This window comes from Podarcis muralis, chromosome 1 (genome assembly GCF_964188315.1).
Source record: "Podarcis muralis chromosome 1, rPodMur119.hap1.1, whole genome shotgun sequence".
Classification (NCBI taxonomy): domain Eukaryota; kingdom Metazoa; phylum Chordata; class Lepidosauria; order Squamata; family Lacertidae; genus Podarcis; species Podarcis muralis.
In genome coordinates this window covers 3,806,622-3,833,764 of record NC_135655.1, presented here as the reverse complement: position 1 = coordinate 3,833,764, position 27,143 = coordinate 3,806,622, and the positions used below count along the sequence as shown (strand labels likewise).

General features: G+C 48.1%; 1 protein-coding gene across 3 annotated transcripts in view; it reads left to right on the top strand.

Annotated features, from left to right (window-relative positions):
- The first annotated feature begins 398 nt into the window (after window positions 1–398).
- The window catches only part of CDKL1 (cyclin dependent kinase like 1), a 32,945-nt gene continuing 6,200 nt past the window's right edge, over window positions 399–27,143 (top strand). The window contains exons 1-9 of one of the 3 annotated variants that reach the window (XM_077934673.1): window positions 399–497; window positions 1,336–1,478; window positions 4,495–4,749; window positions 13,960–14,081; window positions 18,450–18,522; window positions 20,405–20,495; window positions 20,742–20,942; window positions 24,032–24,114; window positions 25,153–25,209. In XM_077934673.1, coding sequence (XP_077790799.1) covers window positions 4,582–4,749; window positions 13,960–14,081; window positions 18,450–18,522; window positions 20,405–20,495; window positions 20,742–20,942; window positions 24,032–24,114; window positions 25,153–25,209 — 795 coding nt within the window. In that variant the 5' untranslated portion in view covers window positions 399–497; window positions 1,336–1,478; window positions 4,495–4,581. Of the gene's footprint in view, window positions 498–1,313; window positions 1,479–4,494; window positions 4,750–13,959; window positions 14,082–18,449; window positions 18,523–20,404; window positions 20,496–20,741; window positions 20,943–24,031; window positions 24,115–25,152; window positions 25,210–27,143 lie in introns of all 3 variants that reach the window. The other 2 variants (XM_077934613.1, XM_077934642.1) reach the window with 2 other exon arrangements.

Here is a 27,143-nt window from a genome sequence, read left to right as displayed (position 1 = left end):
CCCAGGAGAGGTGGTGGACTCTCTCCTTCCTTGGAGGTTTTTCAGCAGAGGTTGGATGGCCATCTGTCACGGATCCTTGAGCTGAATTTACTGCATGGCAGGGGGTTGGGCTAGATGAAATTGGGGGTCCCTTCCTACTCTGCGGGTCCAGTCCAAGTGGGTGCCCTTCTCCACCTCCACCGTTCCAGCTGCGCGCTGCGCCAGGAAGGAGGTCGAGGATTCCGTGCTCTGCCCCGAGGAGTCTCCTGTTTCTGCCCAGCGCTCGGAGGGCAGCGACGGCGCCGCCTGCCAGTCTGTGCCAAGGCAGGGAGCCGCCCGCTCAGCCTCGCTCCTCCCGGGGGCGGGCATCGCCCCCGCTGCCCAGGCTCCGCCGCCCGCCCTGATTGGCTGCTGCGCGCCTTTAGCGGCTCCGCGCAGCGCAGCGCCCGGACAGAGCGAGAGGCGGCGGCGGCGGCGAGAGGAGGAGTGCGCGGAGCTGGCGGCGGAGGCAGCTGCAGGCAAGAGAGGCGGGGGTGGGGGGTGGCCGGGCAGAGTCCGGCTGCGGGGGGGAAAGAAGAGCAAGGGGTCCTCTGAGCGCGTGCAGAGTGCCCAGCCCCGGAGGGTTGCGCCAGCCCCAGGCGGCATGCCGGTCTCCCCGCAACTGCGCCCAGATGCTGTTCTGCGCTCTTGCAGGGCGGCTGGCTCCATCGGAGCCGACTTCTAGGGACCAAGGTCCCTTTGCCACCCAAATAAAATATTTGAAAGTGGTGCCCCCCTCAAGTTGATGGGCACCTTTCAGATGATGTGCGTGTACTGCATCTTGTGATTATGTGGGACGGAGCTTACCTGCCCCCACCTAATATATTACTCAGGTTGGCACCGCTAGCTGCCCGGAGGGGAGAGTGCCCCTGGGCATGTGCAGAGGGCCCTTTAGCGTGGGGACGCTTTTCCCGCTCCAGGAGGAACTACCAAGCTGCTTCGGAGGGGAGGAGGGTGTGCCAGGAGAGCCTCTGCCCGCCTCTTGGCTGGCAACAAGGGAGGTGGTCCCAGCAGAAGGAGGCTGGGGGGCTGCCTTTCCTCCTTCTGCCCTTTTGCCCCTTCCCGGTGGCGGCGCAGGGTTCCCGCTGCGGGCGATGCCCTTCTCACCTCCTGTGCTCCCAAGGAGGCTCCTACCTTCTGCAGACAAGGAAAGTGATCCACGAAACAGGATCCTGCCCGCCTCCTGTCTAAGAAGAGGCCCTTGGGGGTTTGCTGCTGATCTTGAAGCTGCCCGCAGAGCCTGCCTTGGCAACCTGCCTTCCCCCAAAGGGCCTGAATTAAATTTTAATTTCCAGACGGGCCTTCCTTGCGCAGGAGGAGGAGGAGGAGGAAGCTGGCCTGAAGATGCAGAGGCTGCTGGAGCCGCCCCAGAGATCGGCTTTCACGGCTGAAGCCACCGGCTCCTTGGCTTTGCGCTGACGACATCCGCGCCACTTGCGCCACAGGGTGCTCTCTCCCAAGTAAGTCCATCTGTGCCCAGTGGCGCTTATGCCAAAGCAAATGTGCAGGCCGTTGCTGGCTTAGAGGCACAACTGGCTTCTCATGGTGCTGGAAAACCTGCTGGGAGCCGGCAAGGATTCTTGTGGCCCAAAAGTGAAAATCCCAAGAGTTCCCAACCCTAATGGAGTGGCAGACGAAATTATTCGAGTATATTGAATTGGCAAAAATGAGTTATAAAATTCGAGACCAAAAAGTGACAAAGTTTGAGGAGGAATGGAGTAAAATTGTCGTGTATATACGAAATAATTGTAGAAGTTTAAAAACTGTAGCAGGGCTAACATAAATCTTGTGATGTATATAGAATGTAATTAAGAATCTGCAGGAATGGATGTAAATTGGGAAAACCGAAGCAGGGAAGGAGGGAAGTCCGGGCGCAAAATTGCGCAGGGTAAATAAGAAGATAAAAAAGGTTGAATGCTAAAGTTTAAGTTTTATTTAATTTTGTTTTGTTTTTGAAAATCAATAAAAAAGTGTAACCTGGGAAACAGCCTACAGTGCTAGGTGCTCAGGTGTGCTATATAAATTGCCATCGGCAACAGTGCCGGATTTAGGTTTGATGAAGCCCTCAGCTCCTGAAGATAATGGGGCCCTTTATATGTCCAGCTGTCCTTTGCCAACAACAAATTGTCGCTGTTTTTTTGTGTTGAATATATGCTATATGGTAATTTATGGACCCAACAGGTATCTAAAGCCATTTGCACATGTTGGCCTGCAACCAGTCCATGCAGAATGTAGGCACCCTATATATAGAAAGGAGCAAACCAGAGATATTTTAGGGAGCAGGCTAGCAGGCGGGGCCCATGACTTACACCATAGGAGCCTACACAACACAAAACACTGTTGCTGTATGTAGGTTTTATTTTATTTGTTTTTTATCTTGTATTTTGGAATGTACATCCAGGTGTGTTTTTTTCCATTGAATATTTTTGTGGGCCCCCAAGAGAGTGGGGCCCTAAGCTGGAGCTTGTCTAGCTTATACAGTGGTACCTCGGGTTACAGACGCTTCAGGTTACAGACACTTCAGGTTACAGACTCCGCTAACCCAGAAAAAGTACCTCGGGTTAAGAACTTTGCTTCAGGATGAGAACAGAAATTGTGCTTCGGCGGCGCGGCGGCAGCGGGAGGCCCCATTAGCTAAAGTGGTACCTCAGGTTAAGAACGGTTTCAGGTTAAGAACGGTCCTCCGAAACGAATTAAGTTCTTAACCGAGTATGTAAATCCTGCACTGTCGGCAATGAGATCTCCTTGATAACTAAACAAACGATTACTCCGTCTTTCCACCCGGCGCTTTTGCAAACAGAACAGGATTCAGAAAGCAAATAACCTATTTCTCATCTCTTAACAGCAGCCTGGGGCTGCATTGCCAAATCCTGAAAGTCTTAATAATTTGGACTGCTGGTACTCTAAGGTTTGGCAAATCACCCTCAGGGAAGTGATGTATCACAAGAGCTGAGCTTAGATGGCTGTTTTTTTAAATACGTGGCATGATTTTATTTCCTATTCAAATATTGAGGCACCTGTTCATTCGGTGACATCAGTACATGCAAATGTCTGGCTCATTTAAGACTATAGAGAAACTTTATTCTCAGTAATGATGGCATTCACAGGCGGAGATAACTTATTTATATTTATTATTTGTAAGGGGAATCTTTGTGTAAGTTAATACTTTATTATTCCATTAGAGCTGTGCTGTGTCTTTGAACTTCTGTCCTTCCAGGCTGTGACACTTTATGGTTTAAATTTTCAATTATTTGCTTTATTTATTTGTGTTATGCTTGCACTTTTTTGTTAACAAATCAGTAATATATCTACATATTTAAAATGAATGGCCTTTGGCAATCTTAACCTCATTTTTAAAACAATTTGAAAATGTAGAACAACACTATGACGCCATCACTGTGGAGACTTCATTTTCTTTTTCAGTTTTTCAAATTAACAATAATAATCATCAGATACCATTGCATACATAGTTGTTTAGACTTCCCTCCTCCCCTTCCTTGGTTCCCTATACAAACATTTTAAAAACTTCATCTCCTCCTTAACTCCTTTTACTTATCACTCTCTATATTTCTTCCAAAATCACCTTTTAACTGCTAGATATTAAATTAATCCTGCTAAGTTATTTAATTGTCTACAGTAATTTTTTAGATAGTCCAAATATCTCCCCCATTCTTTTTTTAAACACTCTTTCTTCTTGATTTCTGAATCTTCCCATAAGTTTTGACATTTCTGCGGAGTCCATTAATTTCTCTTGCCATTCTTCATTTGGAAGACTTCATGGGTAACATAAATGACTAGGTGCTCCTTGCTCCAAGGAGCGCACAGAGTGTAAATTTTGTCAGAGGAGAGAGTGAGATTTGAAAAGGAGGGTTTAACTGGACAAATGCAGCTGTCAATTAAGCTGAGTTTCTGTAGCTCAGCTTACCCCAGACTGGATCTCCCCAGATGTTTTCATCTACATCTCCCATCAGGTTCAGGGCTGGCGAGAGTTGTACTGTACTCCAGAACATCTGGAATAATAATAATAATAATAATAATAATAATAATAATAATAATAATAATTTATTTATACCCCGCCCATCTGGCTCAGCTTCCCCAGCCACTCTGGGTGGCTTCCAACAGAATATTAAAATACAATAATCTATTAAACATTAAAAGCTTCCCTAAACAGGGCTGCCTTCAGGTGTCTTCTAAAAGTCTGGCAGGTTTGCAAATACTGTTGTATATATAATGAGGCCAGTTAAAAAGAGAGACGTTGTTAAAAGAATTCCCTACTCCTGCTAATTTGTATCGCACCTCCAGGTCCCCGCCCATTTACGAAAAAGAAAAAGGCGCCAAAATGGATTTTGCATGATCACAGAATGATGGAAAGGGTCTGCTATAATCTGTGTTCAACTCCTGTTTTCCTATGAACTCTAAAGTTTCTGCAGCTTCTCACAGAGTGTTTGCTGTTGTGGTTTGCTCTCGTTTTTACAGGTTGAAGACGTCGCTGGTCGTCTGAAGGATTCAGATACCCAAAAGGATAAATTAATTGCTGGACGGTATTTCCGTTTCGTATTTGCAATGGAGAAATACGAAAAAATCAGCAAGATTGGCGAAGGCTCCTACGGGGTGGTGTTCAAGTGCCGGAACAGGGACACAGGTCAGATTGTGGCCATCAAGAAGTTTCTGGAATCGGAAGACGATCCCGTTATCAAAAAAATTGCCCTTCGGGAGATTCGCATGTTAAAGGTAACTTCGTCAGAATCCCGTTGTGGGGAATCCAGTTAAACGAGGGGCTGCCTACAGATTCATTTCCCCACAAATTAAATAATGTTCTTCTTTTTAACTGATCTTATTGACCAAATGATTTTAAGATCAAAAAAGAAGAAGAAATCATCAGCACATCACAGCATAGGTATATTCCCTAATACGCTAACTTTTGTGGAGCTTTGTTTGGTTAGAGATTTCCCCTGGGAAATTTGGGCCGGTGCAAAATTCAAAGCATGACTGTGCTTTGGTTCTCAGAATCTTTTGGAACCTGCAAAAATCTGATAGATTGGGCTACTGCAATGCACTCTACGTGGGGCTACCTTTGAAGGTGACCCGGAAACTACAACTAATCCAGAATGTGGCAGCTGGACTGGTGACTGGGAGCAGCTGCTGAGACCACATAACACTGGTCTTGAAAGACCATCATTGGCTCCCAGTATGTTTCCAAGCACAATTCAAAGGGTTGGTGCTGATCTTTAAAGCCCTAAAGGGCCTCATCCCAGTATACCTGAAGGAGCGTCTCCACCCCCATCGTTCTACCTGGACGCTGAGGTCCAGCGCCAAGGGCCTTCTGGCGGTTCCCTCATTGCGAGAAGCAAAGCTACAGGGAACCAGGCAGAGGGCCTTCTCGGTAGTGGCACTCGCCATGTGGAACGCCCTCCCATGAGATGTCAAAGAGATAAACAACTACCTGACATTTAGAAGACATCTGAAGGCAGCCCTGTTCAGGGAAGTTTTTAACGTGTGATATTTTAGTGTATTTTTGGTCTTGTTCCCTCCACCCCTTTGCCACCAAAATCCGAGCTGCGGCCGTTGCACATAAGAGCCCCTGTCAGCATCAATGCTGGCTGCTTTGGCCTCTAAGGACATATCCCACATCCCGGCTTTGTCTCAGGCTGGTGTTCTGAGCTTAAGGGACGTGAGAGCTGAATGCAGCCGTTGCTGTTTCCCCCCTTGCTAAGGATATATTTCCCGTCTCCCCTCTTTGTTCTGAACAGTTTTAAAGTCCAGACTGGTGTCTCAGGGTGCAGGAATGTGTCACCTAGGAAACATTAGGGGGTGCCTGGGGGCGGCTTTTCCTGGGAGATGCTGGCCGAGCGCGCTAACTAAGCCATCTTACTCTGTGGCTCCTAATCTCTGGTTTCATCTTGGCGCATCTCCCAGAGCCCTTGGCATTCTCGCCCGCATTGTTGTAGGAACACAAGGAGCAGGCGGTGTGGTCTCCTTGGGCTGAATGGTCTGTGCTTTGCTCCCAGCAGGGAAGCATATAATTGGAAAAGGGGCTCCAAGAGCTATCTAATCCAACCCTCTGCAACGCAGGAATAGGCAGCGGTCCCTTACGGGGATCAAACCTGCAACCTTGGCGTTATCAAGCCCCTCTAAGTGAAGCATCCTGTTCTCACAGGGGCCACCCACAAGCAGAATTCGAACACAAGAGCAATCCCCCCCCCTCCCGGGGTTTCCAGCAGATAGTATTCAGAATTCCCTCCTGTGGCAGGGAGTTCCACAGTTTAACTACATGCTGCATGAAGAATGGGCTAGCTACCACCCTCTCCCTTTGTGCACTGTGTCACAGGCGCAAGGCTAGTCGATGACCCAGACTATGCAAATGGTAGCCTGTAAATTAATGCCTGGAGGCGGTTGGAGGATGGATGGCGGCTAACAGATTGAGGTTGAATCCTGACAAGACAGAAGTACTGTTTTGGGGGGACAGGAGGCGGGCGGATGTGGGGGACTCCCTGGTCCTGAATGGGGTAACTGTGCCCCTGAAGGACCAGGTGCGCAGCCTGGGAGACATTTTGGACTCACAGCTGTCCATGGAGGCGCAGGTTAATTCTGTGTCCAGGGCAGCTGTCTGCCAGCTCCATCTGGTACGCAGGATGAGACCCTATCTGCCCACGGACTGCCTCGCCAGAGCTGTGCATGCTCCGGTTATCTCCCGGACTCTAAGTGCGGCTACCTTTGAAGGTGACCCGGAAACTACAACTAACCCAGAATGCGGCAGCCAGACTGGTGACTGGGAGTGGCTGTCGGGACCACATAACACCAGTTCTGAGAGATCTGCATTGGCTCCCAGTACGTTTCCGAGCACAATTCAAAGTGTTGGTGCTGACTTTTAAAGCCCTAAACGGCCTCAGTCCTGTATATCTGAAGGAGCGTCTCCACCCCCATCGTTCAGCCCGGACACTGAGGTCCAGCGCCGAGGGCCTTCTGGCGGTACCCTCACTGCGAGAAGTGAGGTTACAGGGAACCAGGCAGAGGGCCTTTTCGGTGGTGGCGCCCGCCCTGTGGAACGCCCTCCCATCAGATGTCAAGGCAATAAACAACTATTTTACTTTTAAAAGTCATCTGAAGGCAGCCCTCTTTAGGGAAGTTTTTAATGTCTGATGCTGTACTGTTTTTAATATTCAGTTGGAAGCCGCCCAGAGTGGCTGGGGAAACCCAGCCAGATGGGTGGGGTATAAATAATAAATTATTATTATTATTAAAATACATTCTGCATATTATTATTATTATTATTATTATTATTATTATTATTATTATTGGTGTTTGTTTATGCCAAGTAGCTTTGCCATAATGGTGTGAACACACTGATTTCTGCCAGTCCTTGGACAAATTCGTAGATAGTTCCTGGGGAGTCACAGTGCAGTCTTGTTTCTGGGGCTTCCTATCAATGGTTCCCCCCACCTAAGTTTTTTGTTGTTCTTATGTTATTGTATTTTAATGCTTTGCTGGAAGCCACCTAGAGTGGTTGGGGAAACCCAGCCAGATCGGCGGGTATAAATAAATTATTATTATTATTATTATTATTATTATTATTATTATTATTATTATTATTATCTGTAAGCCGCCTTGGGTCCCTGTCATGGAAAAAAAGTGGGGTATAAATAAATATCTCATCATTTAAATAATAATTTCAAGCAAGAAGCTTTGCAATCAGAACCTGTTGCTTTTTCATCAGCCTTGCACTCTTAAACCAAAGGACACGCTCTTCTGGCCGGCAGATGTCTGCATAACCTTTATCTGCCGCATCAGAGTCGCCGTTTCCTTGGTGCAAGATTTGCCGTGGGTGACGGCCGTTACCCACCGTGGGCTATGCCTGCCATAAGTCTTCCGTATACAATACCCTGGCACAGAACTTGAGTCGCTGCCCATCAGCTAAGAGCTGGAGATTCGGCCGTTCGCAGGAATTTGCTTATTGTCGAAGCGCAGAATTGTACAGCAGGAAGGGACCCCGAGGGTCATCCATCCCAACCCCCTGAAATGTATGTCGTACCCATCCAACCTCTTGCTTGATTGCATCAAAGTTCTATCCATTCCAGAGACACCTGAGGCCTGATAGAGCCCGGCAGAATGGAAATGTTTTCTGCAGGCATTTAAATGTTGGCACAGAAGGGGCTCGCTCAGTCTCTAGTGGCAGGGGGTTCCACAGGACTGGGACAATAACCCTAAAGGCTCGGTTTCTTGTTATTGTCAAATGAGCCTCATCGGCTTGGGAAGTGACCAAAGGTGCTCCTGCAGATGATCTCAAGGATCGAGCTGGGATAGAAGGGTTCAGGGGGGGGGGGTCCCTGAGACACCCCGGTCCTAAGCTGTTCTGGGCTTTGTAAATTAATACAAAAACCTTGAATCCGGCTTGGTAGTTAAGTGCATCAGCTAAGCCTGCCTTCCCCCAAACTGGGGTCAATATCAGATGTTGTTCCTTTTAATTAATTATTATTTAATCAATAATTAAATCAATACTTTAATTATTTTTTAAGCGGGTTCTCCTATGTTCTTAAGTTCAGCAGGAAGCTCTGGAACTTGCGCTGACGGTATGAATCGGTGTGCCCACCCGAAAGCCTTTGCAGATGCCAATGGCGTTGACTGTGTAGGACCATCCTTAGCACAAATAATAATTAATGCTTAATTTTTAAAAAGACTTTGGTGATCCCCTTTGGCAGACCGGTTTGTGTGTCTTGGTGGAAACCAGCTTCCTTCGGTGGGAAACTTTGGCCCTCCAGATGTTGAGGAACTGGAATCCAGTGGCATCTCGTGGGCGAGAGATTCCTTTTCCCTAGTCTGCTGTCCCCAGTGCCCAAAACCCTCTTGCCGAAATAATAATAATAATAATAATAATAATAATAATAATAATAATAATAATAATATATTATTTATACCCCGCCCATCTGGCTGGGCCTCCCCAGCCACTCTGGGCAGCTTCCAACACAATATTAAAATACAATAGTCCTTCAGATATTAAAAGCTTCCCTAAACAGGGCTGCCTTCAGATGTCTTCTAAAAGTTTGGTAGTTATTTTTCTCTTTGACATCTGGTGGGAGGGCGTTCCACAGGGCAGGCGCTACTACCGAGAAGGCCCTCTGCCTGGTTCCCGTAACTTGGCTTCTCGCAGCGAGGGAACCACCAGAAGGCCCTCGGAGCTGGACCTCAGTGTCCAGGCTGAATGATTGAGGTAGAGATGCTCCTTCAGGTATACTGGACTGAGGCCGTTTAGGGCTTTAAAGGTCAGCACCAACACTTTGAATTGTGCTCAGAAACGTCCTGGGAGCCAATGTAGTTATTTCAAGACTGGTGTTATGTGGTCCCGGCGGCCACTCCCAGTCCCCAGTCTAGCTGCCGCATTCTGGATTAGTTGTACTTTCCGGGTCACCTTCAAAGGTAGCCCCACACGTTGACTGTGTAAGACCATCCTCAGCACAAATAATAATTAATGCTTGATTTTAAAGACTTTGGTGGTTCCCTTTGGCAGACCGGTTTGTGTGTCTTGATGGAAACCAGCTTCCTTCAGTGAGAACCTTTGGCCCTCCAGATGTTGAGGAACTGGAATCCAGTGGCATCTCGTGGGCGACAGATTCCTCTTCCCTGGTCTGCTCTTCCCAGTGCCCAAAACCCTCTTGCGGAAAGATGGGTGTGCGTCTCTAGAGCCTGAGGAGAAACCCAAAAGTGGCAGTGGCAGCAGCTCAGGCCAGGCTCCCGGGTGACAAATGCGCCTTCTGGCCATACACCCGTCGGTCAACAAAACGAGAAAGGCGATGGGGCCGAGTAGGGAGCGTTTGCCAGCCTCCGCTCTGGGTTGGTTCCGGCAAGTGTGGGCTTGCTGCTCCGCCATCTCTCAGAAAACACCTTCTCGGTCAATAGTAACAGCTTGTTTGTTTGAGAAGCGGAGAAGGGCTGAGCAACGGAAGGGCTTGTCCGACATCTCAGGCGGCTGCACGTTCAGCAGGGGGAAATGGGATTCCTGATCAGTCATTTTTCAGCCGTGTAAACACTTGCAGGACAAAGGCCCCAGTGGCACACAGAAGCCCGGATCAGGGAGATTAAAGAGGCCCCGCTGTTTATCTTCCTTTTTTCTCCCCCCCCCCCCTCTCTCTCTGTTTGAGATGCAAATGATGGGTTTTGAAATATATGGGAGGCAGGGAGCCCAAGAGTCCTTTCTCCTCCTCCTTGCTGTGATGTTTTTAGCAGCTCTGTGTTGAGCTGGGCATTAAAAGGGACTTTAAAGACTAAGATAATCAAAGCTGGGTTTCTGAAGCTGACAAAGGGGAAAAGGCGTGTTTGTTGGAGAATGGAGTTTGCAAGTGAGGAAGGGAAAAACTGATACATGAGAGAGGCCAGCATCACGGCAATTCATGCCCACGTTTAAAATGGAAAGATTTCACTTATTCATTTCGTTTTTCATTCATCCCATTTGTTTTTGTTTAGTTGTTTAGTCGTGTCCGACTCTTCGTGACCCCCTGGACCAGACCACGCCAGGCACTCCTGTCTTTCACTGCCTCCCGCAGTTTGGTCAAACTCATGCTGGTAGCTTTAAGAACACTGTCCCACCATCTCGTCCTCTGTCATCCCCTTCTCCTTGTGCCCTCCATCTTTCCCAACATCAGGGTCTTTTCCAGGGAGTCTTCTCTTCTCATGAGGTGGCCAAAGTATTGGAGTCTCAGCTTCAGGATCTGTCCTTCCAGTGAGCACTCAGGGCTGATTTCCTTCAGAATGGAGAGGTGTGATCTTCTTGCAGTCCATGGGACTCTCAAGAGTCTTCTCCAGCACCAGAATTCAAAAGCATCCATTCTTCGGCGATCAGCCTTCTTGATGGTCCAGCTCTCACTTCCATATGTCACTACTGGGAAAACCATGGCTTTTACTAACGGACCTTTTTTGGCAAGGTGATGTCTCTACTTTTTAAGATGCTGTCTAGGTTTCTCATTGCTTTTCTCCCAAGAAGCAGGCATCTTTTAATTTCGTGACTGCTGTCACCACCTGCAGTGATCATGGAGCCCAAGAAAGTAAAATCTCTCACTGCCTCCATTTCTTCCCTTTCTATTTGCCAGGAAGTGATGGGCCCAGTGGCTAGGATCTTCGTTTTTTTGATGTTGAGCTTCAAACCATATTTTGTGCTCTCCTCTTTCACCCTCATTAAAAGGTTCTTTAATTCCTCCTCACTTTCTGCCATCAAGGTTCCTTTTTCTCCAAAGAGCTCAAGGGGGCCTGCACATTTCTCTTCCTCCTCAATTAATTCCCGCAACGACCCTGTGAGCCAGTGACTGGCCTAAGGTTCATGGCCAAGTGGGGAGTTTCATAATTTTGTTGTTGTTGTTTGTTATTAAGTAGGACGTCCTTATTTTCATCATAGAGATATTGGAGGGCATGTGGTTTTAACTGATTTTTATTGTCTTTAGTTACTCATATATTGCTAAGATATTGTTGTAATTACGGTAAGTGGTATGCAAATTGTTGATATATATATAAAATAAATATTTTCCATGGAAATGGAAGCATTTACTTAATTCTTAGTGAGGCCTCTCAACTTCCCTATTCCTTTTTCTTCATACACTTTAAAAAATTATTCTTACACAACTCGAAGATAAGGAAAGGGAAGGGAAAGAAAGCCCTCCAGCATTTTTCTCCATCCATTTCTATGCAAAACAGCAAAACGGACTTGCTAACCCCAGCAGAAGAATGCAAAAAAAGTCAATGCACAACTGACCTGCAGACTCAACGTTGCAGCTGTTTAAAGGATGGAATTAAGAAATGCAGGGTTTGGGTTTGGGGTTTTGTGTGTGTATATTTGCAAGGAACGCAAGTCTGCTGAGAGAACTTCCCCTCTGCTCTGATCTTTTGTGGAGAAAGAGCTGTGGTTTGCACACTTTGCACATGCTCAGAGCTCTTTTCCCTCTCTGGGTTCTTGCTTTGACCAGGGAGCTCTGAGTTCAAGTCTCCATTTGGCCACAAAGCTGACTGGGTGACCTGAGCATGCTTGTGTTCTCTCTCTCTCTCTCTCTCTCTCTCTCTCTCTCTCTCTCTCTCTCTCAGCTACTTCACATGGTGGTTGTTAGAATAAAAAAAGGGTGAACATTATTTACATTTTATTTTATTAGATTTACTTTAGTTTTCCAGCCTGCTTTTCAGGGTCTCGGCCCACACGAAGTAGAGTGCAATGCACTTTAAAAAAAGAAAGAATTTCAAGCCATAAAGAGAGAAATACCCAGCTAATCATTATAACAACAAATAGCCACCTATTTATTCCAGTGTGCATTCGGCTAATTTTAGTGTACTGCGCTTGTAACTGAGGTTATTATCTGCGGCTGTTATCTTATTTATTGTCTTAAGAGTGCAGCAGCAGATAGTTCCTTGGTTACGGGTTCAATCCACAGACCTCTTAGAATAAGGTTACCAGATTTTTTTCAATGAACCCGGGGACACTTTAAATAAATAAATAAATACTACACGTTTGGGACGTTGATGCTGCAGCGATGGCAGTGGCAGAGGGGCTGCCGCCGCCACCTTGACCTCAACCACCACGTTTCCCCTTCCTCTGAGGCTTCTATCTCCTTTCTCCCTGAGCCTGGGCAGCCCCTGAGTGGTTGGTTCTTCAGTGGTGGTGGTGGGGAAGCGGTGCACAGTGGGTCAGCCATGGAAGGCGGAGAAGGAGGGCCGAGAGTGGCGGCAAGGCTCAGGCAGCACGATGCCTCCCTTCCCATCGGAGCAGCCCCAATCCCACCCCTACTTGCGTGTAAGCAGGAGGGGGCAGGGATCTCTCAGCCAGTGTGATGCCTCCCTTCCCAGCGGAGCAGCCCCAATCCCATTCCTACTTGCGTGTAAGCAGGAGGGGGCAGGGATCTCTCAGGCAGCGTGATGCCTCCCTTCCCATTGGAGTAGCCCCAATCCCACTCCTACTTGCGTGTAAGCAGGAGGGGGCAGGGATCTCTCAGGCAGCGTGATGCCTCCCTTCCCATTGGAGTAGCCCCAATCCCACTCCTACTTGCGTGTAAGCAGGAGGGGGCAGGGATCTCTCAGGCAGCGTGATGCCTCCCTTCCCATCGGAGCAGCTCCAATCCCACTCCTACTTGCGTGTAAGCAGGAGGGGGCAGGGATCTCTCAGGCAGCGTGATGCCTCCCTTCCCATTGGAGTAGCCCCAATCCCACTCCTACTTGCGTGTAAGCAGGAGGGGGCAGGGATCTCTCAGCCAGTGTGATGCCTCCCTTCCCATCGGAGCAGCCCCAATCCCACTCCTACTCGCGTGTAAGCAGGAGGGGGCAGGGATCTCTCAGGCAGCGTGATGCCTCCCTTCCCATCGGAGCAGCCCCAATCCCACTCCTACTTGCGTGTAAGCAGGAGGGGGCAGGGATCTCTCAGCCAGTGTGATGCCTCCCTTCCCATCAGAACAGCCCCAATCCCATTCCTACTTTCGTGCAAGCAGGAGGGGGCAGGTAGCCCTCAGCTGGGAAGGGAGGCTTCTCTTTGCCTAACTGAGAGATCCCTGCCCCCTCCTGCTTGCACACAAGCTCTGATAGGCAGCGTGAAGCCTCCCTTCCCAGCTGAGAGATCCCTGCCCCACTCCTGCTTGCACACAAGTAGGAGTTGTGAGGCTGCTCCGATAGGCAGCACGAAGCCTCCCTTCACGGCTTAGTTGCTGGGGTCAGGGAAGGTGGAGGCAGCCTGGAAGCTGCATCTTAGAGCCCCTGCACCACCATCATGTGGGGACTTCTGAGCAGCTCCTGAAGCCAGCCAGAGCCAACTGCTCTGGGCTGCTGAGACTGCTGCCGCTGCGTTTCCCGGGGACATTAGATGAAATCCGGGGACATTCCGGGGATGGAATTCGTCCGGGGACTTATTCGCAAATCCGGGGACTGTCCCCGGGAAACGGGGACGTCTGGTAACCCTGTCTTAGAATGCCCTCCTGTCCTTTCCAGCAACTGAAACACCCCAACCTGGTCAACCTCTTGGAGGTTTTCCGAAGGAAGAGGAAGCTCCACCTGGTCTTTGAATACTGCGACCACACAGTCCTCCATGAGCTGGACAAGAACCCACGGGGGTAAGTAGCTAGTCCCTGGTGTGACTCCCCTGTAATCCCTCTCAGTCAACAAACCGGTACAAAACAAGCACACCATTTTGGCACCAGTTTAGAGCCAATTGGACCAGGCTGGGTTTGGGGCCCTTTACCCGTCACCCTGGTTTGCGTGGCAATTGCTCAGTTGCGGGGGCATCACAAAAAGTTGGGTTTGTGGCACAAAACCAGCACAAAACTTTGGCACCTGTCTGGAGTCAACCAGTCAAGACTGGATTTGGGGGAATTAACTTGCGACCCCATTTTTGCTTTATCAATTACAGTGGTACCTCAGGTTACATACGCTTCAGGTTACATACGTTTCAGGTCACAGACTCCGCTAACCCAGAAATAGTACCTCGGGTTAAGAACTTTGCTTCAGGATAAGAACAGAAATCGTGCTCCGGCAGCACAGCGGTAGCAAGAGGCCCCATTAGCTAAAGTGGTGCTTCAAGTTAAGAACAGTTTCAGATTAAGAAAGGACCTCCGGAACGAATTAAGTACTTAACCCGAGGTACCACTATACTCGGTTGGAGGGGCAGCACGGAATGTGGAGTTCGCAGCACAAAATGGCACAAAACTATAGCACAAAACTTTGACATCAGTTTGGGGTGGGGTGCAGAATTTCGGGGTCACACGTTAATGAAGCTTCAGTGAGTGCTGGGGAGAGACGATTTTGACTTACTGTTGCTGCGGTTTGATTGTTTTAAGATAGGGTTATGGTTACCAGACGTCCCTGGTTCCTGGGGAGAGTCCCCGGATTTGCAACTCTGTCCCCGGACAAATTCCGTCCCCTGAACGTCCCCAGATTTGCAAATCTGTCCCTGGGAAACATGGCAGCGGCAGCCTCAGCAGCCTGGTAGCGCAGTTGGCTCTGGCTGGCTTCAGGAGCTGCTCGCTGCCGTGGCGCCCGCCATTTTTCCTCTCCGGAAGTCCCCATATGATGTGTCTTCTGTGATCTCCTGCCCCTTTCCCCCTTTGTTTTGACTGATCGGGGGGGGGGGGGGCTCAGCACTTCCTGGCGGGCGGCTGTTGCCCAGTTTTTTAAAAACTGTGCATTTATGTTTCACAGGGTGCATGTGTGCTTGGGCCCAGGGTCTTTTGCCTCACCATCCCCACTACTGACTCCCTGTTGCTACTCAGCTTCCAAAAAAAAAAAAGTGTCCCAGATTCACTGAAAAAAATCTGGTAACCATATTTTAAGAATGTAAGAAGAGGCCTATTGCCTTTGTCCATGGAGTTTTCTTGGCAGGGACACTGGAGTGGCTTGCCGGTTCCTCCTCCAGGTGGATCACGTTTGATCAAAATTCTCCACTATGACCTGTTCATCTTGGGTGCCCTGCTCGGCATAGTTCATAGCTTCTCTGAGTTATTCAAGCCCCTTCGCCACGGCAAGGAAGACAGCATCTTAAAAAGCAGAGACATCACCTTGCCAGCAAAGGTCCGTATAGTTAAAGCCATGGTTTTCCCAGTAGTGATGTATGGAAGTGAGAGCTGGACCATCAAGAAGGCTGATGGCCAAAGAATGGATGCTTTTGAATTCTGGTGCTGGAGGAGACTCTGGAGAGTCCCATGGACTGCAAGAAGATCCAACCTCTCCATTCTGAAGGAAATCAGCCCTGAGTGCTCACTGGAAGGACAGATCGTGAAGCTGAGGCTCCAAGAATTTGGCCACCTCATGAGAAGAGAAGACTCCCTGGAAAAGACCCTGATGTTGGGAAAGATGGAGGGCACAAGGAGAAGGGGACAACAGAGGACGAGATGGTGGGACAGTGTTCTCGAAGCTACGAACATGATTTTGACCAAACTGCAGGAGGCAGTGGAGGACAGGAGTGCCTGGCGTGCTCTGGTCCAGGGGGTCACAAAGAGGCGGACACGACTAAATGACTAAACAACTACAACAACCATTTGGAGGCCAATTGAGACCTTTAGGCAGACAAAATGGAATTGCCCAGAGCTTTCATTATCATGCCTCCTTTTCTCTCTCTCTCTCTCTCTCTCTCTCTCTCTCTCTCGTATATCTTTAATGATTTAAAATAAATACATTTATGGGAAGACAGACAAACGAACAAATAAACAAACAAACAACCATCAAACGAACAAATAATGAAGAAGTCAAACAAACAACCACAATATAAGAAACAACAAAATTAGTATAACAAACATCATTTATACTCCCGATACTAAAATCAGTTATAAAACTTATAAAGAAAGAAATTAAAAATGACTTCCAATTAATCTCACTGTACTTTATCTATCAATTACCTTATACCGCACAGTTGCATATTTCTTATCTAGTCTCTTTTTATATCACGCCTCCTTCTCAACAGCGTTTTTGCTCCGAGAATCAAGCAAACCACAGACTCCAGCCAAACACAACCTGTGTTTCAGGGAGTGAGGGGTTCAGAACTGGGCCTGCCCTCTGGGGTGCTGCCATCGTGAAAAGAACTGCATTTAAATGATTTTCGTTTTAAATCTTCAGGACATGGCAGAAAAAAAGTCCCAAACATGCTGTGAAATCTTGAGACTGGACTGGACAAGTACAACATTTTAAAAAACAACCACGATCCTGTGGGACACATGGTTTTTGGATTCCCCATGGATGAGACCCCATCTCTGGGGGAACGGGGCAAGGGTGGTCCTGTGCAAGCGGTTGCCAGGGGGTCTCCTTCACTGCCTGCAGTATGCGGGCAATAAACCGTCTCCTAAAAGTCACACAGGGGCAGCTGCTGTGACTTTCACTGGTTCCGGCGCCTGCGAGAACCCTTTCCCCTTTCATTTGTCATTTTTATCACCCAGTTTTCCTCCGCACGATTGTTTCAGAATTGCTGATTCTGTTCACATGAAAAGTTTTAAAAGTTGTGTCAGCTTCTTCTCTGAGCTTCGGGGACCTTCTGCATTCAAAGCAAGTTTTCTGACACTAAATTACGGCCAATCTCTGTGTGTGAACAGAGGATGCTGCGTTATACAAAGCCAGACTCTTTGTCCACCTAGCTCAGTGTTGTCGACTAACTTTTGCCCCAAACTTACCTGGAGAGATACCGGGGTTTTCGGTGCATAGTTAAACTATGGAACTCATTGCCACAGGAGTCAGTCCTGGCCACTAACCTAGAAGGCTTTAAAAAAGAGAATTAGCCAAATTCACGGAGCAGAAAAAGGCTATTGATAGCTATTAGCTACGATGGCTCGGCTCAGGCTCCATACTTGGGAGCAGCAATGCATTTGAATACCAGTTTCTGGAAACCGCAGGTCCTGCAGCAGGGAGTTCCAAAGGTTCGTTGCACATTGCGCAAGACAGCTCTGTTTATTTCCAACGCACATGAGCACATGTTCAGTGAGTGGCTGCTAGCCACAATGGCTAGGCTCTCCCTCCACAGTCAAAGGCAGCAATGGTTCCGAATACCAGATGCCGGGAACCCAGGAAGGGGAAGATGGCTCTTGCGCTTGAATCCTGCTTGCGGGTTTCCCATAATAGACACCTGGTTGGCCACTAGGAGAACAGGATGCGGGACTTGATGGGCCTGGGGCCTGATCCAGCATGGCTCATCGCAGGTATTTCAGGTTCCTGCTTAGAGGTGTTTTGTTGCTGTTGTTGTTGAGTGGGTCTGTGAATTATGTTAAGTAACATAAAATACTCCTTCATGGATCACTGCCTTGTCGTGGCGAAGGGGCTTGAATGATTCAGAGAAGCTATGAGCTATGTCGTGCAGGGTCACCCAAGATGGACAGGTCATAGTGGAGAGTTTTGACCAAAAAGCAGAGACATCACCATGCCAACAAAGGTCTGTATAGTTAAAGCTCTGGTTTTCCCAGTAGTGATGTATGGAAGTGAGAGCTGGACCATCAAGAAGGCTGATCGCCAAAGAATTGATGCTTTTGAATTCTGGTGCTGGAGGAGACTCTGGAGAGTCCCATGGAGTGCAAGAAGATCAAACCGATCCATTCTGAAGGAAATCAGGCCTGAGTGCTCACTGGAAGGACAGATCGTGAAGCTGAGGCTCCAATACTTTGGCCACCTCCTGAGAAGAGAGGACTCCCTGGAAAAGACCTTGATGTTGGGAAAGATGGAGGGCACAAGGAGAAGGGGACGACAGAGGATGAGATGGTTGGACAGTGTTCTCGAAGCTACCAGCATGAGCTTGACCCAACTGCGGGAGGCAGTGGAAGACAGGAGTGCCTGGCGTGCTCTGGTCCAGGGGGTCACAAAGAGGCGGACACGACTAAACGACTAAACAACAAACCCAGTGCAGGAATACAACCTGTCACCATCCCTTCCCTTTGCGGATGGACTTGTGTCAAGCGGTTGTGGAATTTCAAGCTCTCTTCTCCTTCTCTTCTTTTTAAATCTCTTTGCAGAGTCCCGGAGCACCTCGTGAAAAGCATCACTTGGCAGACCCTCCAGGCAGTGAACTTTTGCCACAAGCACAACGTAAGTCTTGCCGTCAGCACAACCGACCTGCAATTCCAGTTCCCCTACCATCTGTCCTCCCTAACCCTATTTCCTTTGGCTGCCAGTGCTGGAGTCACTCTGCAAGCGATCAGATCAGACCTCTGGCAAGAGCAGCCTGCCCACCCGCTTGCAGCCCCCTGGGGTGCAAAGGAAGGGAGAAGAAAGGGGTGGGGCCTGCTAGGGATAGAGGGAGAAAGTTGGCGCTTTGCATTTAAAGGGGGGGTTACCTAAGTCACACATTCCAAAACAATTAGCAGACAGAAGCAGATGCCCTTTGAACTTTGCACTTCTCTGAAACCTTGCAGTGCAGCTCTTCGGCCAAGTATTTTGTGCGAAATGCAGATACTAGGATAAAGCCTTCATAAAAATGCACATATTATTTTAAAAAGCATGCAAAAGTGCATTGTTTTAGGGGGAAATTGCTTTGCAAAACTTAGCGTGTTGGACAGAATTGCTTACAAACTTGCGTATATTAGAAACCCACACCAGAATGCTGATGAATTCTCATGAGGATGGTGTTGTTGTTGTTTAAAACAACAACCACAAACTGTTCTGGGAATGTGGAGAACAAAACTTAAGATTCTTTGAATATTGCACACCACCTTGATATTTTATGATATGGCAGTACAGACTGCCTCTATAAATAAATACCGTATTTTTCCCTCTATAACACGCAGATTTTTTCTCCTAAAAAGGAAGGGGAAATGTCTGTGCGTGTTATGGAGCGAATGTGTGGTCCCTGGAGCCAAAAAATCAAGCAAAAGTCAAATCGCGAGTCATGGAGAAGGGAAACCCGAAAAGAGGAAGTGGCAGCTTTCCTGCATTCTGCCTCAGGGTCTTACTGCCCACCCTCCTCTGTTTCGTTGCTGTGATTGCTGAAACGGAACAAAGAGCAGGGAAAGCCCCTCCCCTCCAGGCAAGCAGAGGGGAAAGTGTCGTCTCTGTGCTCCGGTACTGCTGGGGGAGAGGGAGAGAGAGTGGGGGAGGGAGAGGGAGAGGGGGGGAGGGAGAGGGAGAGGGAGAGAGAGAGAGAGAGAGAGAGAGAGAGAGAGAGAGAGAGAGAGAGAGAGAGAGATATGGCTGGCTTGGGGGGGGGAACTTTTGCCTCCCACCCGTTAAATCCCTCTCCAGCATTCTTAGCCAGCTGCTTCTCTGCACACCCCTCTCATGTCCCTTCTTTGTTTTTCCTTCCCTCCCCACTTAAAATGTGGTTACAAAGCATAGATCAACATGGATCCTCAGGATCTTTGCATTGGGTCACCCCAAATTCACCATCAGATCACATAGCATGTCCATGGCTACAGCCTGCACCAAAAAAATCACGCACCCACTGTTGCCTGGGGCTGCAATGGTGCAAAAACGTGGTTACAAAGCATGGATCCACAGGGATTCTCAGGATCTTTGCATTGGGTCACCCCAAATTCACCATCAGATCACATGTCTGTGGCCACAGCATGAAGCACAAAAATGATACATCCACTGTTTCATTCAGAATGTTTTTTCCCTTGTTTTCCTCCTCTAAAAACGATGTGCGTGTTATGGTCAGGTGCGTGTTATAGAGCGAAAAATACGGTACTTTTCTCATATGTTAGTTACAGGGGGGGCGGAACTATTACAGTGTGGAATGTTTCTGTTTATTACCATTTTTCTTCCTTCCCCCTACAAATAAATGGGGGCATTTCAACATGATAATAATAATAATAATAATAATAATAATAATAATAATAATAGGCAGGCCCAGATTGCATCAAGGGCCAGATCCTAACTGGGGCTCCCCATTTGCCACCCCCAATTTTAAATAAGGTGAAGCCTCTAGCTTTCTACTTAATTGTCACATTGACAGCTCTTCCTTTGCTTCCAGTGCATCCACAGAGACGTGAAACCAGAGAACATCCTCATAACCAAGCATTTTGTCATCAAACTCTGTGACTTTGGCTTTGCTCGCATCCTCAGTAAGTGCCTTTATTTATCGCTACAGTTTCTGTTTCCCTATCTGCTAAGTGACTGGTCATGGCTCTCCCTGCATCTACTTTCCCTATATAATCCTTGGAATGTATTAACAAAATTCAGCAAAGAAGGAATATATCGGGAAAGGGAGGAGCTCCTCTAGCAACCTTGACCCTTCCGGGGCGATTGTTGGATATAGATCACCTTTTGTGTGTGATTCTCACCTCCTGCTCCCACCCTCCCTTATCCAGCTGGGCCCAGCGATTACTACACAGACTATGTGGCCACTCGGTGGTACCGGTCTCCCGAGCTGCTGGTGGGGGACACCCAGTATGGCCCCCCCGTGGACGTCTGGGCCATCGGCTGCGTCTTTGCAGAGCTGCTGTCCGGCATCCCTCTGTGGCCGGGGAAATCGGACGTGGACCAGCTTTACCTGATCAGAAGGACGTTGGGTAAGTCCTTGAGAGGTGCCAAGGAAACAGAGAGGTGTTTTTCTTGACTGCAGCTGGCTACAATCTGTCTCACTCTCCTCTCCGTGGTAATTGCCGTGGAAGGTAGTGGAACTATAGCGGAATAAAATGCAATTATGGCATTCGTTTCCATTTGCAAATGGATTTTCGCCGGAAGCAAATAACCGAGAAAAGAGAACCAAACCTGCATTATATTCCACTATGGCTCTAGAAGAGGGTTTTATGGCGTGCGAAAGCTCACGCGTCATGCGAAACGTAACACGGAGGGGGTGGTCGTGAGTGTCAGTTTGCATTCCTTAGTGCAGAAAGTATTGATCTGATGTGTAGAGATCTTTCCTATTCTACTTAATTCAAGAGGGTTCCGGAAGCTTCTCTGTGTGAGAGAAGCAGGCAGAAAGTTCATGATTGTTTGGGTTATATACCTTCAGAGAAACTGAGTACTGCTGGTTAAAACTGGTTCTCTTATCTCTTTATAAAAGTAAGGCCAGAAGGAGCCTTTCTCTTTCTGTCTCTCTTTTCTGGTAGTATGCTCAGCATTAAGGTTCAGACTTATTATAAGTTAAGTAGCTGTAAGTTTGTTAAGTCTTCTGCAACTGGATTTCTTAGGGACGGTGCCAGTCCTGAATGTATTAGATTTGCGACCATTTTGCTCATTTGCCTTCAGTAGCAGCAAAAGCTCTGCTGGATGAAATTGCCTCTGGTCTATTTTTGGGGAATCCTGCAATGTGTTCAAGTTTTTACTCTGCTAACTATACCTTGAAATCCACTCTGGATCACTATTGAGTAGACTTCCATTGACAGTGAGCCCAAAATACACTGCCATGGGAATGCAGCCTGAGGTGTCTCCCGCGTGGCCCATTTGGAATATCTCCTGCACAACTCCCACTATAAGGCACAGGGCTTGCACACTGTTTTGAGAGAGACAGGTTAGCCAGGGAGAAGACTGTTGGAAAGGGTGCGTGGAAGTGTAAGACACCCATGGAAGATGGAGAAACCAGCCTCCTTCCCTCTTCATCAAGCTGAGCAGCAGTTGCCCAGTTGCCTTAGCATTTGGGTTTTCACAGTGCAGGATAATGAGCCAAGTGGGAATTGAGTTGGGGATCAGAGGTGGCTTCTTGCATGCAAGGACATCAGCTCGGCAATAGAGGATACCGTATTTTTTGCTCTATAAAACACACTTTTTCCCTCCTAAAAAGTATGGGGAAATGTGTGTGCATCTTAGGGAGTGAATGCAGGCTGTGCAGCCAGAACAGCTAGAGGGAGCGCCGCGCAGACTGCATAGACTGATTTCTTTGCCATCAGCGGTTCAGGACCTGCTTTCAGACAGGAACGATCAAATTACTTTAATATTGGCTGAATTTTTGAGTGCTGTCCGTGTAGAAAGACCGGGTCATTATAAAGAGAATTAGTGGTTCTTAATTGATTGGGGATTCGGTAGTGCTGTACAGTGGTACCTCGGGTTACATATGCTTCAGGTTACATACGCGTCAGGTTACAGACTCCGCTAACCCAGAAATAGTGCTTCAGGTTAAGAACTTTGCTTCAGGATGAGAACTGAAATCGTGCTCCAGTGGAGCGGCAGCAGCAGGAGGCCCCATTAGCTAAAGTGGTGCTTCAGGTTAAGAACAGTTTCAGGTTAAGAATGGACCTCCGGAACGAATTAAGTACTTAACCCGAAGTACCACTGTGTTGTATTATTTATGCAAATTGGTTTTCTCTGGAGTTAAAGATCTGACCGGGACAAACCTTGTTATGTTGAGCTCGTATTTTGCACAATTTGTACACGGTGACTGTTTGATACAGTGGTGCCCCGCAAGACGAATGCCTCGCAAGATGGAAAACCCGCTAGACGAAAGGGTTTTCCGTTTTTGAGTTGCTTCGGAAGACGATTTTCCCTATGGGCTTGCTTCGCAAGACGAAAACGTCTTGCAAGTCTTGCGATTTTTCCCCCCGCTTCCCCCCCTTTTTCTAAGCCGCTAAGCCGCTAATAGCCTTTTAGCAGCTAAGCCGCTAAGCCTTTAATAGCCGCTAAGCCGCTAATAGCGCTAAGCCGCTAAGCCGCTAATAGGGTTGCTTCGCAAGACGAAAAAACCGCTAGACGAAGAGAATCGCGGAACGGATTCTTTTCGTCTTGCAAGGCACCACTGTAATGTGTAGTTTGCTATGCCTAATAAAGGACTAAGCCGCTTCTGGCAAAAAAAATGGAGGATAGACTGGTGGTGGGGCAGTTTATGGCCAAGCCACTTCCATTCCTCCCACCAGATGTGGAGCAGGGGAATTTGCATCTGGGCTGAAAGGCAGTTTTGCAGTCTCCTGCGAAGATCCATCTTGGACTGCACTTTGCACGCCCCCCAGCCATCAGCTGGTTGCAGGAGCTTCCATAAGAAGAATTCCCCACCTCTGACCCAAACTGATTTTTGCATCGCAGCAAAGATCCAGCAAATGGATCTTTTAAAAAGCTGGGAATTAGGGGAGATCCACTTGTGGGACTGAAAGCTTGTTTAGTGCTATTTGTGTCTTCCTTAGAAACAGGAAGGATTTTAGAAAAAAGGGTGATGGGATGTGGCAGAGGAAATGTGTAGGAATGCCTGTTTTTGGCTAAGGTGCAAGTTTGGGGCTGGTTGCTTTGGCGGCGATGCTTCTGCATAAACATACGTGGTTCGTCTTGCACCCCACATTGAGCAATTGCCCCCCCCCCAAGATACTAAGATACTCCTGCTGCCAGCAGGAATGTTTGAATTTATTTATTTGTTTCATGAAATTTATCCGCTGCTTTGTTGCGGAAAGAAACCCCTGGAAGCTGTTTACAAACAAGGTAAAGCAGTAGACTTGTCAAGAAGGAAAACGAACGACAATAAGTTAAGACGTTCGGGGAATAAGTTGTAAGAGCAACAGACTAAAAACGGATTAAGACTCGCCTCCGCTTTCTAAACATCTGGGCAGGCAGGTCTGAACAAGGAAGTTTGCAGGGAGTTTCAAAGTTTAGGTGCTGCCACACTAAAAGCCTGAGTTATTAGAAATGCAGAACAAATGCGGATTTGAGTGTGATTCGATTTCCTTCTTCTCCAAAGGGGACCTCATTCCCAGGCACCAGCAAGTCTTCAGCACAAACCAGTTCTTCAGTGGGGTGAGAGTTCCAGACCCAGAAAGCATGGTGAGAAAGCCCCCCCCCCCGCCTTGCACAAGTCCTGTTGCAAACAAGACACAGGAGGCTCCTCCGCTTCCTAGCTTTTTAAGGCCTTTTTGCGTCTCCAGGCAAAGGATTGCGTTTTTGTTTTCGGCTGCTTGGAGATGAGGCCCATTGTCTGGGATCTAGCGACCAGCTCAGTGGAATGGCTGGCTCCTGGACGTGGCTTCGGAGACACGTAGACGCTGGCAATTGGGACATCTGCACCCGCATTTCAGTGGTTGGGAGGGGAGGATCACTTTTGGAAACGCAGCAGAAAATTGAAGGTCTCCAGGTCCAAAGGGGCAAGATTGGCGCTTCTGCTTTCTGACCTGTCCAGGGAGCGAGTTCTTCAAATATAGAACTACCGTATTTTTCGCTCTATAGGACACACTTTTTCCCCTTCAAAAATTAAGGGGAAATGTGTGTGCGTCCTATGGAGCGAATGCAGGCTCCTTGGCTTCAGCGATAGCAACGCGAAGCCTCCAAAGCGCAGAGGGAGAGCTCCCCCCTCGCTTTGGAGGCTACGCATTGCTTTCGCTGAAGCCGCCTGAAGCCCCCGGAGCACAGCGGGAACTCCCGCTGCGCTTGGGGGCTTCGGGCAGCTATCCGCAAGCCTTCGGAGCGCAGCAGGAGTTCCCGCTGCGCTCCGAAGGCTTGCGGATAGCCGCCTGAAGCCTAGAGAGCGAGAGGGGTCGGTGCACACCGATCACTCTTGTTCTCCAGGCTTCACTTCGCTGGAGAGGCGCTGCACAGTTTTCCCTCTCTGCGCAGCGCCCCTTCAGCGAAGCGGGAGGAGAAATGGAAGGGGCTCCGTTTCTCCTGCCGCTTCGCTGAAAGGGCACTGAGCAGAGAGGGGGAGAATTTGTTTTCCTGTTCTCCCCCTCCTATGGTCCAGTGCGTCCTATAGAGCGAAAAATACGGTATTTTTTTGTGTTCAGTTTTTTTTGAACTGGAAAAAAACATGAAAGGGGGGAGGGAACCTCTGTGATGCTCATTATTTTGTCCTCCTTTCCCCCCCCCCAGGAGCCTCTAGAAATGAAATTCCCAGGCATTTCCTACTCGGCCCTCGGACTCATGAAGGTGAGCAAGTACTGCGGGTTTTTGAGGGTGGGCCAGGCTTCAATAGGCTGCTTTGCATGTAGAAGGTCCCAGATTCAGTCCCCAACGGCGGGACGAGATTTCAGGTTTACCATCCACATTAAAATGCACTAGCATTTTGAGATGGCTCTTTTGCCTTCATCCCTGCTTAACCTTCTTCACTGAAACCCAGTTTGGCAAGTTTAACCATCCATTTCCATTTTATTTGCCTAACGCTCATTGGAGAGGGCCATTTGGAACTCGCTGCTTTGCACGCCAGTTCCGCTGCCAGCTTGCAATTAAGTTGATGATTGACCAAGCCCTCGGCAGTCTTTGTCCATTTCTTTTTTATATAAGCAAACCAGGAAAGGGGAGTAAACAACTTGGAAGGAAGCTTTCACAGAGTGGAGTGTTTCTGCTTGGCCGCTCCACTTTAACTGTCTCCCAAATTCCCCCTCCCTTCTCCCCCAAAGTCAGCTCACATTCTATGCCCACTAAATCCTGCTGGGTTGGAGGGGTCTTTTGTGCACCCATGGGCTGTTTCCCTCCCCTTTTTTTGTCAGCTCTGCAAACCTCTGCAAGCCTTCCGTTCCCATTGAAATAAAAAAAGTAACGTTATATTATATATATATATATATATATGCAGGTTTTGGTGTCCTCGGGTGTCTTCCCGTGTAAAAGTTGGGGTGTCTAGGCGACGTTTCGACGAGGTCTCACTCGTCATCTTCAGGCTGGTGCTTTCGGCTTCTTGTTACTGGAACAGAGCAGGATCTCAGTGTTTGAGTTCCTATAAATACTGTTGAGGAGGTGTGGTGTATAGCCTCCAATGTTCTGGGCAGAGAGGAAGTTCCCAGGCTAGTGTGCCTTTTCTTCTTTTGTTCCTTAATTGCTTGAGGGATATCTTGAGTGATTTCTTGAGTGATATCCTGAGTACCACTTAGGTGGGTCATTAGGTGTGGATTAGTTGCTAAAGCCTTTGTGTCTTGACCTCTTGAACTTTGTGAAGAGTTTTTCTGAGTAGATGGCTGTACTGCACTTAGTTGTGCTCTGGCTTGGCTTCGTGTATAGGGGCGAGCTGTGGTTTTGTGGCCTGTGCCAGCCAGATCTGTGTAGGGATTGCAGGGGGGTGCAGCATCCGGAGGTGCCACCATGGTTTGGCTACTGGATGGTATCTGTAATTTATCTGTGGAGAGGGTCTGGGTTTGGGTTTGGTGTGGTTGATTGGTGATGGCGTTCTGTGTGCCTCTGGATCTGGTGTCAGTTTTTGTGGGGAGGGCTAATTTCCAGATGTCTGGCAAGCGGGATGTGTCGTCACGCTTGTTCATGTTGTGAGGGTGTTTCTCTATCTCGATGGCTTCCATGATTATTCTCTTGTGGTGATGTTCCATGTTAGAGAGCAATTTGGAATCTGCAAAATTAATTTCGTGTCCTGTTTCTTTCATGTGTTGGAAAAGAGAGGAAGTTTTTTCTTCTTTTTTGACGGCATTCTTGTGTTCTGCGATACGTGCATTTATTCGTCTGTTTGTTTGTCCAATGTACGTGGCTGGGCAGACTTTGCAGGGTATTTCATAGACCCCTTGGTTTTCCAACTGGATTTTATCCTTGGGGTTTCTGAGGATATTGGCTATCTTTTGGTTGGCGCAAAAGGCTGTTTTGACAAACAGACGAATAAATGCACGCAAAAGGCTGTTTTGACAAACAGACGAATAAATGCACGTATCGCAGAACACAAGAATGCCGTCAAAAAAGAAGAAAAAACTTCCTCTCTTTTCCAACACATGAAAGAAACAGGACACGAAATTAATTTTGCAGATTCCAAATTGCTCTCTAACATGGAACATCACCACAAGAGAATAATCATGGAAGCCATCGAGATAGAGAAACACCCTCACAACATGAACAAGCGTGACGACACATCCCGCTTGCCAGACATCTGG